We start from the raw sequence: 17,600 nt of genomic DNA on the forward strand, positions 1-17,600 counted from the left end.
AATAAATACATTAATATGACAGAATCTTTTCTTTGGATGCCTATAAACTTCTGGTACTGTCGGTATTATTTATTTTGAGTTAAAATTGATATAATTGGCATAGGATTATACAGGAACGTCGAAAGTGATAGGAATACATGAAAACAGAACCAAAGGATGTTCAAATGATTTCGCTCGGATTTAACTATTCTATAATAGGTATAAGAAATTTTCAGATTTTCTGCCCAAATTAGTATACATCACTACGGCCTCATACATTGTTTTATCTCCTGAAGCAGCGAGATTACACTGAGTCGTTCACCTAAAGCGGTCGCCGCATGCAGAGACTTAGGGGCTGTTTCACCATCCATTGATTAGTGTTAACTGACGGTTAAATGTGATGCCGTCTCCGTCTATTCGAACAAAACAAATAGAGACGGCATCACATTTAAACGTCAGTTAACACTAATCAATGGATGGTGAAACAGCCCCTAAGTATACCTTATTGCCGCCTAATTTGTATCCGGCGCATATAGTGTTCTCCCTCAAATTTTCTTCTATATACTGTTAATAGTATTTATTCTAAATATGTATATTTAAAATTAAAATCCTACGAAAGTTGGTTGGTGGTTGGTCTACCTGTCGCGTGGAAAACTCGCAGGTGCACACCGCACATGTGTCATAGCCTCCTGGCACCAAGTAAGGGTGCCATGAAGATCCTGGCGCGTGGTACTGTCCTGCTAGATGACAGCCGTGAGACTCGTTCCATACCGCGGTCGTAGAGTCTATAATAAAACAGTTACATTCTATGAAATATCTCATACGGCGTAATTAGTTTGGAGAATATTGTTTTCCTTATTTTAAAAGTCTAACGGATTTTTGAACACCTGTTATTAGGTACGGTCAAGGACTTTAATTCATGAGCCACCATGGAACCATGTCACAGTAAACGTCATAGTGACATCGCATTAATCAACAAGGAAAATCGTAATGACTTTTCCTCTGAAAAGGTTCCAAGGTGACATCTTACCAACCAGCTCACTTTTGATTAGATATATATTTGACAGTTAGAAGCCAATCTATTTGAAATATTTGTCCACTGACCACTGACTGGGGCAAGCCAACGTCTCATCAGCTGTTTAGTAAGTTTATGGTGATAACTCACTAGTGCAGATTGGACAGCATTGACCAGGAGGCTGAATCGTAGGCACGGCACAGTTGACAGGCGGACATCGCACCGGGTCACATCTCAGCACTCCATGCTCGCAGCCACACATGTGACATGACTGGAAATAAAATAGTTGAAAAAGCTTATTTAATTCTAACATTCCTTGAACTGTTCATATTTCATTTACACGGAAGCAGAATCTAGGATGGAGTAAAATACCTCAGCAGACATCCACTGCGCGCCGTCTTCGTAGAATCTTCCAGCGTAGTAGCAGGAAGCAGTATTGGACAAGGAGTTGTCTGGTGGCAGCGAGTTTGATGGCTGTTCGGGGGGGTAGTTGACACTCAGCCCGTTGTCAGTCGGCCAAGATATAGATGGCAGGCACGATGGGGGCACGCTTATCTGAAAAGATTATAAGTGATTTTGTCAATGTCGAACTGCTTCAAAAATAAAATCATTACTACGAATTCACGAAAAAATCTGACGAAAGTAAGTTCTGTTACAGGTATCTATTATAGAAATCAACCATAATGGTCATTTTCTACCAAAAATGACGGCTATCATTCTTACCTCATAACTGCATCCTTATTAGCATGAAAACAGAAAAATCTATCAAATCATATTCCACCAGACGTACCCCCAAAACTCTATAGTTAAATTTAAGTCAATGTCAAAGTCAAAATTCTTCATTACCTGAGGTAATTGCGTACGCAGCAACGCAGTGTCATTGTCCGCGGCTCGAAGGTCCAAGTACGCAGTGCCAGCGAAGAGAGCTGATAATTCAGCTGGATGTGGCTCCAAAACACAACCCTCCATTCCTGGCAGCATTCGGGAGTTGACGTCTGCAGTCGCGTGGGTCTCTAAAAACGCGGACCACATGCCAGGATTGCTCGTCACTACCACCTGGAGAATAAGGAGATGAGTATAAAGCCTAATTTCTAAATATTAGCAAAGTTCACTTAATAACTGTTTTTTATAAACACATTTTTAGCACCGCTGCTTTGCCTTTCCCAAATACAGGCAAAAAGTACCTACATTTCGCTTTTCGCAAAATTTTTAAACAGCTTAATCAGACAATCCTTTCTGGAGTGGAGCATAAAAAGATAAAGCCAGTCTTTTTTAATAAGTACAACTTATCCTTTACCACAGTAAAAGATTTACCTCGTAATGCACTCCACAAAAAGCGTCTACGGACAGCCACGCTAGACCAGCAACGGGAGTTGCAGAGACCGGTGCGCGGGCGTCGGTCCGTCTGAGCAACGCGGGACCCTCGCCAGCGGTGTCGGGCAGCGGCCGAGAAGTAAGCCGCCCGCGGAGAATAGGAGGTCCTATAATACGATTGGTTGATTATTATGAGCAAACTGTTACTGTTTCCTTCGTTGTCTCGTAAAATCAAAGCCCAAAGCGTTTGTTGGAAATAACCAATGTATCTATCATCTTCAATGAAGCAAAAATTTGAGATCAACTTGTCTTAGTTTAGCATTAAATGCATGACACGACAAAGTAATAAATACTCAATCTCTCTTTTATACCTACGCAAGATTTGCGGGTAAAAGATATAATTTCACACGTGGTGTGTATCATTTTAAGTTACGCTAAATATTGCATATGCATCCGTCTTTAACAACGTTCTTGCAAACTTGGAAAATTATAAAAGATTTATAATTAAGATACAATTAGAGTAAGCAGTTTACCATTTATTGATTGAATGATTCTCAGAAACTACTTAATATGATAACGTAAACGGTTGCCCTTCAACGTTAGCATTAAATCAATCAAACGATTACAACTTACACGGTTTTCCCTTTCCCTTGAGTGGTTTCTGAGAAATCGGTAAACAATCGCGATTGGTCTTCGCTGATTATCCGTGAAGCTTATTAGAACACCAACTAAGCAATTAAATGCCCGTCTTCCACTGCAAGCGGAGCGGACTCCGTGTACGGAGTCCGCGATTGCAAGAAATTATTATTCGTAGGAGTCCAGTCTTCGAGTAGATACCTACGTTTAAAGTACTTACCAACGTCAGACCCAATATGGACAGCGAGCTGGTCTTCGTAAAGTGGAGGAAAGATGCGAGCACTTGGCCTGGCCAGTACTCCCATCCTTGTGTCAAGGATCTCCACTTGAGAATGCCGCTTCCCTTGCTCCTCAACTAGAGTTATCTTCGGATCCATTATTCCCAAATTCTCTACCTGAAAATTATACCGTACTTATTACATACAATAGAAATTACTAAGTGGAATAAAGTTTATTTATCAATGTTGTAGTTTTGCTAGTATAAGCATCCAAGATAGGACATTATTTAAATAAAGATTTCAATTCAATTAATCATAAAGATATAATTTTTAATGCATTATTATAACGTGCCATCCTATAAGGGGTCGGCAAAGCAAGGTGTTTACTTTCAGGAAATAATCTCCAGACTGGAAGTATAATTGCTAGAATGGCCAGCGAAAGCTGTCCACGCCTTTTTTACGAAACTTTAATCTGGTATCATTTTTCAGACTGTCAAAATTGTCATATAGTCATTCTAGCGCGGCTTACATAATTTTGATACTTTTCCATTAGAAAAAAAATATATTTTTTGTTTGATTCAACCACCTACCATCCTCAAAATGCAAAATGTTGATTATGTTAGAATTAAAATGTTAGAAGATATATCCAATGCCAATCTGGTCAAAATGGTCCAAAAATTGATGCGTCTGGACTGTACGTAAATGGGCACTGACAGAGATCGTAAAATATACCAAGGGACTCCTAAGGTGCATCAGTCCGGAGTAAAATTTTATATCTGGAAAATTTAAATAATTTCTAAGTATCAACATCCTTTAATCAGTGTAGGTACAGCAAGTGTTGTCAGCCTCATTTTTTTTTAAATTTGCCGCGATTTCTCATGGACAGCTTTCGCTGGCTAGAGTCTACCCGCTAGCAACACTGTAGTTAACCACTGAAAAATTATAAAAGTCAAAATAAAGTTAAGGGCTTACTTGTATGTCATAGACCAAAGATCCTTCTTTATCAATATACAGCATAGCAAGACCCTCGGGTGCCATTGTTGCCGGTGCCCTTTCCGCAAGCAAAGGTGTGTGGAACACCTCACAAGCCGCTCTTTGCCTGACGCTGCCTGAAATGCGGCGCTCAGGCGTGCCCACTGCTTCTACTGCTAGAAGCAGGCGGCCACGAGCTAGTGACCGTAATTCGGCAGCTGACACAGGCGTGGCCACTTCGAGGACATTCATTTCATAGCCCGGCTTTGGCACCGTTTGGATCTGCGAAATATATTTCGTTGAAATTTTAAAAGTACACAAAAATAGAACGATATCATTACAAAACACTACAACAGAATTCTAAATGCTTTCAACTTTACTGAAAACACCCTCATTTATTTGCTATTTGGGATAGATGTAAAATTTTCGCTCTAAAACCCGAGTAAAAAGTTCTCCTACTAGTAAATTTCTTCGTTTTCTTTATAATAGGTACTTATAATTGTTCACTGTTAGTGAAAAAATATTTACCTCCTCAATAATGGTTTGATTTTTATCCGGTAGCGTGAGGAGCACTCTAACAGCCTGATCTCTTCCTGTTGGTGAGAAGATGCCGTTGTACATAAGAGCCAGATGGAGGCTGGGCGCCGCGCCCGCCACTCCCGTCACCACAGCAGTCCCTCCCCACCAGCCGGCCTCTTGGCCTGGTACGCGGTAGTCGTCACAGCCACCGCTCTCGAACACCGTCGGCGGCTGCTCGGGTTCCATCAGAGATGTGAACATTTCTGACGCGAGTGCAGGGTACCTGGCAATTTGAAGTAAAATAAAAAATGCATAATTTTGAGCTTATTGCTCTTAGACTATCTTTTTAAGACTACCAAAGGCAATACAGGAAAAGTCAACATTTTTATTTTTGTAATGTAGTAAATCCATACTAATATTATAAATGCGAAAGTGTGTTTGTATGTTTGTGTGTTTGTCCGTCTTTCACGCCGTAACGGAGCGACGGATCGACGTAATTTTTGGCATAGAGATAGTTTATGGGCCCGAGAGTGACATAGGCTACTTTTTATCCCGGAAAATGCACAATTCCCGAGGGAATAGCGCGCGATAACCGAATACCACGCGGGCGGAGCCGCGGGCAAAAGCTAGTAGTAGCATAAGTGTCATTTTATTTCTACCTCCACTTTTTAGGGTTCCGTAGCCAAAATGGCAAAAACGGAACCGTTATAGTTTCGCCTAATCTGTCTGTCTGTCCGTCCGCGGCTTTGATCAGAGACTATCAATGCTAGAAAGCTGTAATTTTGCAAGAATATTAAAAACATTTTTTTTAGTGTATCTCTCATAGACGTAAAGTGGGGGTGATTTTTTTTTCTCATCCAACCTTGTAGTGTGGAGTATCGTTGGATAAGTCTTTTAAAACCATTAGGGGGTTGCTATAACGATTGATTCTTTTACAAAATATTCAACTTTAAAGTGCAATTTTTCATTAAAATCGAGCGTCCCCCCCCCTCTCTAAAATCTAAACCGGTAGGTGGAAAAAATTAAGAAAAACCAGAATGGTAGTAAGTATTTTAAAACTTACAAGGAAAACTATAACAGTTAAGTTTTCTTGAGAATTATTAGTAGTTTAAGAGTATACAATATACCTAAACTTGGAATATTCCGTACAAAATACGAAATATTAAATATAAATATTACTTATTTTTTTCGTAATGGCTACGAAACCCTATTTCGGGCGTGTCCGACACGCTCTTGGCCGGTTTTTTTATTTGCATTTTTTTTAGTCTCCAAAAACGTCGAAGCTTTAAAGGTGCATTGAAACATAAACACATTTTAATGAATCCTTTCAACCAAAAACTAAACTCTTATCACGAATAAGTTGATGCGTCTTAACCTAATAGTGGGAGGAAAAACTAGAGCAACAAGTCTAGTAAACAAACGTGACGTAACCGGCGACGCGTATATTTGAGAAGATGAATGCGTGTTTTAACTTTTAACACTTTCGTCTGGCCGCCTTGTTACGTGAGAATTTATTTATATGCTACTACTACGACAATGTGCGTAAATGAGAATCATTAACACAACTATGCTAATCCTGAAGTTCTTGTCTTTGCTCTCCACTAAACCACTCGATAAATCTTAATTTTATTGTAGCCACAGCACTCACGCCAATTGCAAGTAAGTTTACATATTGAGAAATAAGCTGTTTAAATGTAGGTAATGACTATGGCTCAGCTTTTATTCATACGGATTAGCTAGGTATTTTTCCTAGTGCAATAGCAGTAAAGCCGATACTTTCCGCGATTCATCACACGGTTGGTTAATTTACAATACACAACGGCTTATATACTTAACGGCCGCCAGTGAACAATTCTCAGAACGACTACTTCAAGGGCGATTTATCTTTTAAATCTAATAAAGAAGCATTTGATCCAACCGCTTGCATTTAAATGCGATTCGCACCTAGCTCAAGAATGTGAGTACCCACTGCGGAACACAATATTTTATTTTAACGGAATATGAACTTTAATAAAATAACTTTTGATACCGTAAATTTTGTATATATTATGCACCTGTTAATGCGACCACTCAGGGCGCTATCCATAGAGTTGTTGCTTTCATCTCCCCAAATCAGAGCCACATACAAAGCGCCTTCACGCAGCAACCGCTTGTACTCGCGCGGTACTCGGCGCCATACACCGCACAACTGTAATCAACCAAGCAACAAGTCAAATAAATATTCAAAAGAGAAGCCAACGGAACACAGAATTAATTTTGCTATGCAAGGAAATGTACATAACATAATATAAACGATACAGGATTCGGGAGACGTGAGCAGGACCAACTCTACGCCCTCAGTAATTAATAATAGATCGTTCAAATTATATTTAAGTCAAACCCCCACAGTTTTAATTCCAGAGTGACCATACTCGTAGTTTAGGGAAAATTTTACCTTCTCGGTTTTTTCTTCGTAAGTTGCGTGAATGCCTGGTGCTCTTTTCAATGGGTGTTCGAGTAAGAGCCTTCCTCCTCTATCCAGGAAGGAAAGTGCTCTAGGCTGAATCATTGAGGGTCCCAAGATCACCGACCAGAAGAGGTGGCGACGTCGGAAAGTAAAGCGCGCCGTGGCTACTCCCGGAGCCACTGGCACGCTGGTCATGTCATCTCTCCGAATGCACAAAGGGGACCGACCCGATAGAAGGGCACCAAAATCTGTAATTAACAATACATACAATGGTAAACAAACCGATAATTTAACAGTCATTTATATTGTTTGTGAGAATCGAAAGGTTCTTACGTTTCATACTTAGTTCTTCTTCTGCATCCGTCGCTATCACCACCGTTGGACCATCTTCTTGCACGACGTCTGGTGCTGCAACAATAAAAGCCATTGTATTAATAAACTAATTTATATTTTCTATTCATACGTGGGACATATTAACTATTGTTAAGGGTTCTATAGAGGGTAGGACAACTATACTTAGTTGACGCTACTTCGAAGCTACAAGCTAGACATGTCTTATCTCTGTATTGCAACACTGTATCCTATCGACACTTTCATCGCAATGCCCATAAACTCCGTCTAGTACCTTATCTCGCTGGTGACATTATTATATCAACGCTAGTCATTTGCTAGATCGCAGCAATACCTACTAATTTTCTAATACAGTGTCTCTGACCATGCGGCTTTAATTCAGGTTCGATTCTACTCGCATAACTAAGCTACTTTTGTTTTGTAACTTTTCAAATAACTTGAATTTAGATAATTTAATGATCCTCAAAGTTTCATCGTTAAATCAGTGTATCGGACATGGCGGTGTTATCGCTGTCTCTTGGTTGTGGTTTGACGTCTCTTTGAAAAACATTTATCAATGTGCTTTCAATTTTGTATTAGACATTCAATCTGTATGAAAACAATGAAATTTTACAGTGATCATATCTATTTGAAAAAATTCAGAACAAAAGTGGCTCAGTTATGCGAGTAGAATCGAACCTTGGATTTAAAGTTACATGGTCAGAGACTCCCAGAGACTCTCTATAGATATTAGCAAGCCTGTTGCGTATACGTTGAAATAATTGTTCGTCAATGATGTCCACGGCTCCTACAGATGGTTCGCAAGACCTACCGACCCCTGCATTCGAATGATTGGATCAAATGTTATTCAATCGTAACAGGACTGGCGTCTAGACGGCGACAGTAGAATTTGTATTTTGCATAGCTTTCTTGTTGGTTCTGCTCTGGACAGAAATAGAGAGAGCACTGACATTTCAAGCGACAGTTGGTCGTAGGTACCCGATTTCCCGATATTCAATCATTAAATACTCATAAATACATAAGTAAATGTTTTATAACATTTCCAATCGACATCGACAAAAAACGTGACCTCTGATTTTTTAAGTAGGCATCCTCGCATAATAACTATGCAGTCGAATCGAGTTGCATGCTGTGCAATAATATAAAATCAATTAAACCTCGAGAGTGCGAGATGTGCGGACTCACAGTAAACATTAATATCTCGTGAAGTATGATGACGGGACCTATTTACGCATTCAGTTATGCCCGAAGACAGATCGTAATCCATAATAATTCATTATAGACCGGAGTCGTGCCGGAGACAGACCGAATTTATTGGCGAGCGGCGCCAACGTGACGACGTGTAGCGTCAAATGACTCTAGTACATTTGCAAGTGCACTAAGAGCAGAGGGGCAAGACGAGGGTGGCGAGGAGGCTGCAGGCGCGGGCGGCGCCGAGGCACCTTTGACTCGGCGGGGCTCGGCGGCGCCCGCGCACACCTCGCGTCTGTGTGCGTTATGAATATTTATGCGCGCACATACTGCGACCACTCCGGGGCCCCGCGGCCGGCGCCTCGCCGGCCAACCTCCACTCATTAATGTCATTTAGCGAAAATTTAAGTTGTTGACAGCAAACAGGTACGACTACGACGTGATGAGACTAGAACCGTGTCGGATTCATTCAGAGTCAAGTCGCGATGTGTTTTAGGGCGCGTGCGAAACGGCGAGTTTTCCAATTGGATGATGTAACCTGGCGCCGCTTAAACGATGCCGGCGCTCGCGCCGCGCCGCTCAAAGCTGCACATACAGAGCGACGATCAATAATTCATGGTAGAGAAATGGTGTCAAAAACCTTCAGTTGAGATAACGGCCTACTTAACAGAATTTAAGGAAGACGTTGCAGTTAAAAGCGAGCTGCTTTTTAATGGATTTCGGCAACTCGCCATCTCAAATACACTGACTCTCATTGCATTAAGATATATTTTATCGTCGTGAATAAACTATATAATATAATATAATATTGTTTATTGATTTCTACGGGCAAAGAATAGACACAATATATATATCCCTACTGATATTATAAATGTGAAAGTAACTCTGTGTGTACAGACAGTTGAACCGATTTAGACGAAATTTAGTAACAAGATAGTTGGAGTCAAGAGGAAAGACATAAGCTACTTTTATCCCGGGAAAATGCATAGTACCTGCGGGATAGCGACAAGCGAATTCTGCGCAGACGGAGTCGCGGGCAACAGCTAGTATTACTATATAACAATAAGCACAAACGTTGAGAGTCGCGTGTTTGAGAATAAATGAAAACAGACAAATATCTACTGCAAGGTCAGTTTTACAATTGATATTTATTTACGTTCACAACATTTAATTTACGCCATCAATTAATTAAATCAGCTTCATAAATGGCAATCAAACATTGATTGCACAACCAATCGATGATAATATATACGATTCCTAAGACAACTTGCTGGTTTAGTACTTCCTAAGTATTCATTCTGCATATTCATGTCAATTTTAGCAGAAGATAACATCTACAATACGCATAATTTTTATTTACGTTTTGATTTTAACTACTCGAAGCAAGCTTTTAATGTTGATTGATTGATAAAAGTACTTATTTTCATTACAGTCAAATTTCATTTCGACAGAGCATGCCTTTTGTAGGTACAGTCAGCATCAAAAGTAGCTGTACACTTTCCTACTTTTTTCGTTTTACAGCCACTTATTCGAAACGCCATGCAAGATTGTCAAAGTGTCAATGCGATAGAGTAAAAAAGTGAGCCGCTACTTTTGATGCTGACTGTACCGTATATATCTAACTGAAAAAAGCGTCAGCGTCATAATACAAAAATAAATGATTTTTATTGTCTGTACCTACCTATATAACAAAGACAACTACCGTTGAATTAGTACTTAATTCACTAAAGAAATTTAAAATAGCATGCATTTATATAGTATCAGTAGTACAAATTTTATAGGTAGATACCTACTTCTACCTACTTCAGGAAATTATATTTATAAAGGGTAGCATATATAAGTATTTTGTCCTTTTTCCTATCAAATTCCGCAATGCATACCAAATTTCGTCAAGATTAGACGTTATATGCGTTGAGGCAACATAATAAACAACCAAATTTCCAGAATTTTGTAATATTAGTTACTTTTGGTAAATAACACCTCCCAAATATGAATAACAACATAGATAAATTTTACAATCAAGATACTATCTTCCATAATAGCCATCGACTTTTAAATAACAAGACAACGGATTAGCCATATCCACGAAACGAAGGCGAGACGGGAAAAACAATTATTTGAAACAGTACCTATATAAGTAAACATGCAACTACGTACACAACAGGAAGTATCTAATAGGTAACCAGCAGATTGTACTGAAATCTACTTTTGGTTGAGATTACATTAGCGTATTTTTACTTCTTCATGTTTGGGTACGAATAGGTAAGTCTAATACTACTTAAGTATATTATAGCTTTATGGCTTTAATGTGTTTCAAGTTGAAGATCGTTTCCTCATTACACTACATATCCGTGCATAATTACAGCATGATAGATAAAAATGCTGTCAGAGGATGTCTAGGATGTAAATATAGGTGTTCTAATCTGGTGGACCACGTCAGTACAAATGGATTTTTCTTTATTGCCATGCCTCTTGACGTCATTGAATGATATATTGTGTTATGTACTTCTGTGAATACGTTTGTAAATATGATATACTGATGAACGACTGTAAAGAGAGTAGGTATGATTAATGCGGGTTGCTAGCTTGAACTGCGTTGAAGCATCTATTTTTACCCTCAATTTGAAAGTACGAATAAATAATATCTAGTCGTAAGCGGTAAGCCTTCCTACACTAATAGTAACAAATTTGCTATAGCAAAAATATACAGGTAATGACTTCGATACGTGCACATTCACACGTATCTGAAAAAGTTGTAACTTTCAATGCGCATAATGTCGCATGTCTGTTGACGAAATGGTTGACGAAAGCGTTATCAATTGTGTCCAAGTCAAGTCATTGAATCACTTAAGTAATTGAAAGATTGGAACCGAAGCTGTTTGAGCCTGTAAAGTTGGATGGATAGTTTATTTTGAATGAAAAAGGAAGTATTTTGCCACCCATTCAACCTTCGCCCGCGCCCTGCTCTACGGCAGTGCATTGAACAGAAAAAGAAAAACAAAAGAAAGTCTTCTGTCAATTGCAGCGCTGAATCACGCAAAATGTATTTTCCGCAACATATTTAATTTTAATAATCCCGCATCACAGTTATTAAGGTCAATGCATTCATCAACCGCATCGAATTATCCTGAGTTAAAAGTGATTGAAATACCAAAAAATTTTTATTGTTTCCATACTTCGTTATAGGTAAACTACGAGTGTTAAGGCCACCTTTTTTATAGTCCACTGAAGCCCCATTGAAACATTTTCTTTACAAAAAATAAAATATACCTACCTAGTAACTGTAAAACTTAAAAATAACCTTTATAACTAAATACTATAGACACTTATGTAACTAAATGATCTAATATAGAAAATTCAAAGACAGAAGTCGTAAATATATGTGAAAATGCAATAAAGACCCAATAGAAGTTAGATTTACTGCCGATTCATTTATATGCTAACGGAATCACACTCTGGCAGTTCTAGGAGAAGACATTGTGCCTGTCTATACTACAGCTCGCGTCCGGCGTAGAAAGTGATGCTATCTATTTAGCAATGGATTGTAAATACATATAAAATCACTAAGATCATGAACGTACCTACCAACTTTATCAGCAAATTCGTATCATTTTATTTACATTTCTAATAAAAAATAAGTATTAGGTGCTTAAAATGTAAATCCTTTGGTATATACTGGGGAGGCCTATGCCCAACAGTAGACGTCCTACGGCTGATAAGATTTTTTTTTTTTATTCAACTGGATGGCAAACGAGCAAGTGGGTCTCCTGATGATAAGATGATGATGATGATGATGATGATGATGATATATTGATAATCCATACTAGTCCATACTATACGATACTATACTATGCGTACTATTATAAAGGGGAAAGTGTGTGTGTTTGTGTGTATGTTTGTCCGTCTTTTACCGCGAAACGGAGCGACGGATTGACGTGTTTTTTGGCATAGAGATAGTTTATGGGCCATAGAGTGACATAGGCTACTTTTTATCCCAGAAAAATGCACTTTTCCCGAGGGAACAGCGTGCGATAAGCGAATTCCACGCGGGCGAAGCCGCGGGCAAAAGCTAGTAGTATATATCTATTTGATACATGAGACTAAATAATATCCTGTCGCGCTAAGTTTAACACGTGCATTCGTCATTGTCCTCAAGGTAAATCTAATAATAAACACTCAAGTGAAAAAATACAAGATTACACAATAGCTTCATAAAGGTGCTCAACCTAATTAACTATTAACCCAAATACAGGTCAAATAAACTTGTAGATAATATTGATTGTATTGTTTTACTTACTACAAGCGCTTATCGTAAGTGAAAAAATTATGAAGTTTTGGCGTAAATACAACTCTGCAGATAATTTCATACGAGTATCGTTATCTGACTTGTTTCCTTCCGTAGAATAATCAATATATAGCGTCCTCGGTCTACATCTTCAATTAAAATTTTCCTCTACTTCGACATAATTAGGAATATATAAAGCTTGGTACAAAAAAAGTATCAGTTGGAAAATATTGGGAAAAGATTAGACATGAAATTGGTTCCAAGGAAGATACAATACAATACAATTACTCTTTATTGTACCTACACCAGAAATAGTAAGCGATACAGAAAAACAGGTACGCAGAGAAAATTACAAGATAAACAATAAGATAAATAAATAAATAAATCAAAGCCTATTTTCGTAAAATGCGTATTTATAACGACCATCACATAATTTCTTTGGAACGTAATGTCGAGTGGACGTGATGAAACGCGAAGTGCGCGATGCGCCGCTCGCGTGTCGGAACCCTGCACTGAGCCTTCATTGCGAATTCTCCCGACGCCGAGCTCCAAGCCCCCAGTCGGCTTCAAACTAATTTATAGGTTATATTCGTAATGATCATGGCAAAGAATGTTTACGGCTCAAGGTGCGGTCTCATTATTCTATTGTCGATAGAGCTATACGCTGCCGGCGTGCCCTACACGCCGCGTAACTGTCCCAACAATGCAAATTCCTCTCACATTCCATTTGCAACAAAATATTATTTCCATAATGACTTCGTTACACCTCGTCGCAAATGCAGTGACAACAGATAAACTTGAAAATCCAATTATGAAAGGTAAACAATTGACGTACCTGAGACGATCTCGAATGCAGAATGCATAAGTAAGTGAGTACCTATCCGAAGTCCACTTACATAAAAACATGTGCATTTTACGGGTTTATACAACACCAAAACCGTGTTATTTTACTGAGAGCTAAGATAGGCGGCTGTGCTTCAGATGTATCGGACAACGGAGAATCGCTGCAATAACGCCCGCGTCTCCCTTGTAAGGTGGCGCCGAATGCGGCATTGTGCGCTGCGGTATTCAGCGGCGGCCTATACGCAGCCGTTTAAGGAGAACCGTTTACCCAAAAAAGTAGAACAACAAACCACGTCTGCGCTGTTTACAAGACGGGCAACACTTCGGCCGCATTTGTCTTGCAGTGAAACGCTAGCGATTTGCATTTTGCACCTACCAAGCCCGCACCCCGGCCGCCTGCGGCAATCTCGTGTTTTGAATTTCTCTCCAAGCTACCCGCAGATTTAAATATACATGCAAAACTCTTCGAGACAATGAATCAATTCACACGTTATCATCCCAAAAATAACTGCGAATTCTTCGCGATAAGTAAATGACTATAATACTGAGTGTGTGTTCTGTAGTGAGAACTCAATTGCTTCCTGCTTATTTCTTAACACCTAATTGCTCATTAGCTGATACTCAAAGATAATTACACATTCACGAATATCTCAAACAGACACCTCTTTGCGTTTTCTCCGTCGCGCTTAAAGTAAACGTGTGTCTGTCATGAAGTTGTTTGCTCTTTTAACTGAATAAACAGTGTAGCGAGGTGAGTAACTTGAGAGCTGCAGAAAAACGTTTAACTCGGTAAAGATGAGGTTTTATTTTTAAGCGTTATTCTCTTCAAACCCTTTTGCTCGCCGCTCATCGTGCCATCCTGCCAGTAATAACGTCATTTGTGCGTAATGTAATAGTAGATTGTTACTATTCCTGTTATAGTTGAAAGAAAAGCAGATTATGCACCTCGCATTAAGTAATTTATATTGCCCTCGTGCTTTTTAAAGCCCTCGCTCACGCTCGGGCTCCAAATCGGCACTCGGTGCTTTTCTTTCAAATATAACAGGAATAGTAGACGAAAAAAAAACTCATGCTACACAATAAATAGGAAAGAAATGTCACTAGCACTCGATGATTCCATATCTGTAAGTTTACATTCGCACTCTCAGAAAATGTCCACGGATAATAGGCAAGGTTCCCGCCAATTTGTTTTTTTTTTTTCGTTTCTTACTTTTTTTTGGCAGAATTAGTATCATCATCACCATCCCAGCCTATATACGTCCCACTGCTGGGCAGGCCTCCTCTCAGAACAAGAGGGCTTGGGCCGTAGTTCCCACGCGGGCCCAGTGCGGATTGGGAACTTCACACGCACCATTGAATTGCTTCGCAGGTTTGTGCAGGTTTCCTCACGATGTTTTCCTTCACCGCAAAGCTCGTGGTAAATTTCAAATGAAAAATTAGTATATATAGCAGATATTGTTACCCGTGATCTGTCAAATTTCGGATGGGCGCCAGGTTGGCCAACCAAACACACAAAGTTTTTTTTAACTTACTTACTATTTTTGGTAGGATTGGTAGCAACAATTTTTTGTACGCAATCTGTAAAATTTCATAAGACCATCAGGTTGACCTTCAACCTAACACTAGATTTTTTACACTATGCAGGCTAATTTTATAGCAAAAATACTCGTGTTACCACTTTGGTCGTGCAATTAAAAAAAAACTAAAATAAAGCAATAAAGGATTTTCATACATTTTCTGCTCTAGAGCAGAAAAGTTCCGCTTTGTGCTAGGTATTTAGTGCGGTTATGATGAAATTAAAGCAAAGTTGGAAGAAAAAGCATTTACCCACAATCCTACTTATATTATAAATGTAAAAGTTAGTGAGTATGTGTGTGTGTGCGTGTGTGTGTGTGTGTGTGTGTGTGTGTGTGTGTGTGTGTGTTACTCCGTCACGCTAAAACTTGGATGAATCTGGTATGTAGATACCTGGACATCTGGAACAACACCACAGACACCCCTTTTTATGGTAGTCATGAAATTTGGGACGGTTGTTTATATTGCATCGTCAATAAAGACCACGTTGTCATTTTTGGAAATTCCTTCGCGAATTTAGTAAAATCCCGGAATTTCAATTCCACTGTTGGATCTTATGATTTAAGTACGTGTGCGAAGCCGCGGCTAAACACAGTATCTGATATAAGTACTTATATAGTACAAACACAGCCATTTAAAATTGTACCTTATTTGCTTTTTCCGCTATCTATCTATCTACTGTAACATTGTGCAACCACAACGAGGAACGAGCTCGAGCATACAGTAGCAGAGTAATTAACCTCATATCTAATTCGCCAATTGCAAAAGCTTGAAGAGGCCAGACTGGATTCCGACGCACATGACAATATGCCAGAACCAAGACTAAGGCCACACTGGAATGACTGTTATTGTAACTTAGGTTTCGTACCATAAAACGCTAACCGGAATCCTTATAAGATTACTTGTGAATCCCTTTGTCAGTCAATTTGCTCTGACTCTACAGAACCGATTAAGTTGAAATTTAGTACACCTATATACACGTACCTTTTTGTAACCCATAGGATCAAGTATTAAAAATGTATAGGTACTTTACTTTTATGTATATACACAAATACATGGTACACATACACATACTACCTAAGTGTGCTACCTACCATGACGATTAACAATAGCAATCGCTACCATATATTTTCAACTCCACAGATATATTTGTGTTCAGTCTTTAATAGACAGTTGGGTATCTATGTGTTAGTATGTTCCTAATAGCACAACAGACGCCGCCCGACGATATGCTCTGAATAAACAAGCTCAGCGACCATAGTGCGAATCACTAATTCGTTGCATCGAACTATCGCTGACTTGTATTCGATTTGCACGACTGCAAATACGAGTAGAAAAGAAAACGAATGAAGCGAGACCGGATTGCTAAAGCAGTGGCAGTTCAATTTTGGATTTTGTACCACAGATGGAAAAACTTGCTGCAGATATTGCTAATAACATTCTCATTTCAAATACAAATACTTAGTTGTATTTGAAATAAAAATAATCGCATTTTATTAAATCTAATATTTTTAGATATTTTAGTCACAGTATAATATATATAAGCTTTAGTTCAGCAGTTCCGCAGTTTCTATAACCGACTTTTAGATATTTTAGTATAAGTGATAATAATTTTTATTATTATAGAACCGTGATCATCATACTTACTTAACAAATGTCCCAAGTCGTAATCAATTTATAACGTTAAGAGTATTATATTATCAGTTTAACATGCAAATTGGACTAATATTTATGAACACTTCTGGTCTTCCCAATTTTAACCTTAGCACTGCTAGATCACATGTGATTTGTAGTAAGATTACGGATTTAAGTTTATTTTCGCAGCCTGTTAAATATCAGGCCTGTTATATAAACCGGTACCCAGTTTAAGTTTTTACGAGGGTACCATCTTGAAATAGTGCGATGCAGTCAGTGAACGATCTATCTGTGCGCTGTCGCAAAGTCGCTGCTTCGTAAATCTTAATTAGCAAGTGTAGCACGCCTCCCTATTCTAATTTAACTCTTGGAAACAAATTGAGACGCTGGAAGCGTCTAACGAATTAGAAATACGTTTGCTTAGAGTGTTTAGAGTGGGTGACTTTTTTTAGTGTCTAAACAGAGTTTTTATTTAAGTAGTTAGTTTGTACTAAAACTCACAATTCGAACACGAAATAATATTCTGATCATACTTGCTTGTCAATGATTTTATTCCATGGCTGTATACTAAAGGACAATGGCCTAAATGAATACCACGGGAGTTATGGATTTACGTATAGT

The 17,600-nt window shown here is 38.8% G+C and overlaps 1 protein-coding gene across 1 annotated transcript in view; it reads right to left on the bottom strand.

Annotated features, from left to right (window-relative positions):
- Positions 1-17,600, bottom strand: part of sog (chordin short gastrulation) — a 104,222-nt gene that overhangs the window by 3,610 nt on the left and 83,012 nt on the right. The window contains exons 4-14 of the mRNA XM_074100654.1: positions 7,433-7,507; positions 7,088-7,347; positions 6,708-6,841; positions 4,663-4,936; positions 4,135-4,416; positions 3,165-3,339; positions 2,309-2,475; positions 1,841-2,050; positions 1,367-1,549; positions 1,145-1,265; positions 619-764 (exon numbers count right to left, since the gene is read on the bottom strand). Of these exons, the coding sequence (XP_073956755.1) occupies positions 619-764; positions 1,145-1,265; positions 1,367-1,549; positions 1,841-2,050; positions 2,309-2,475; positions 3,165-3,339; positions 4,135-4,416; positions 4,663-4,936; positions 6,708-6,841; positions 7,088-7,347; positions 7,433-7,507 (2,027 nt within the window). The remainder of the gene's footprint in view (positions 1-618; positions 765-1,144; positions 1,266-1,366; positions 1,550-1,840; positions 2,051-2,308; positions 2,476-3,164; positions 3,340-4,134; positions 4,417-4,662; positions 4,937-6,707; positions 6,842-7,087; positions 7,348-7,432; positions 7,508-17,600) is intronic.

Source organism: Choristoneura fumiferana, chromosome 17 (assembly GCF_025370935.1).
Source record: "Choristoneura fumiferana chromosome 17, NRCan_CFum_1, whole genome shotgun sequence".
Taxonomy (NCBI): Eukaryota; Metazoa; Arthropoda; class Insecta; order Lepidoptera; family Tortricidae; genus Choristoneura; species Choristoneura fumiferana.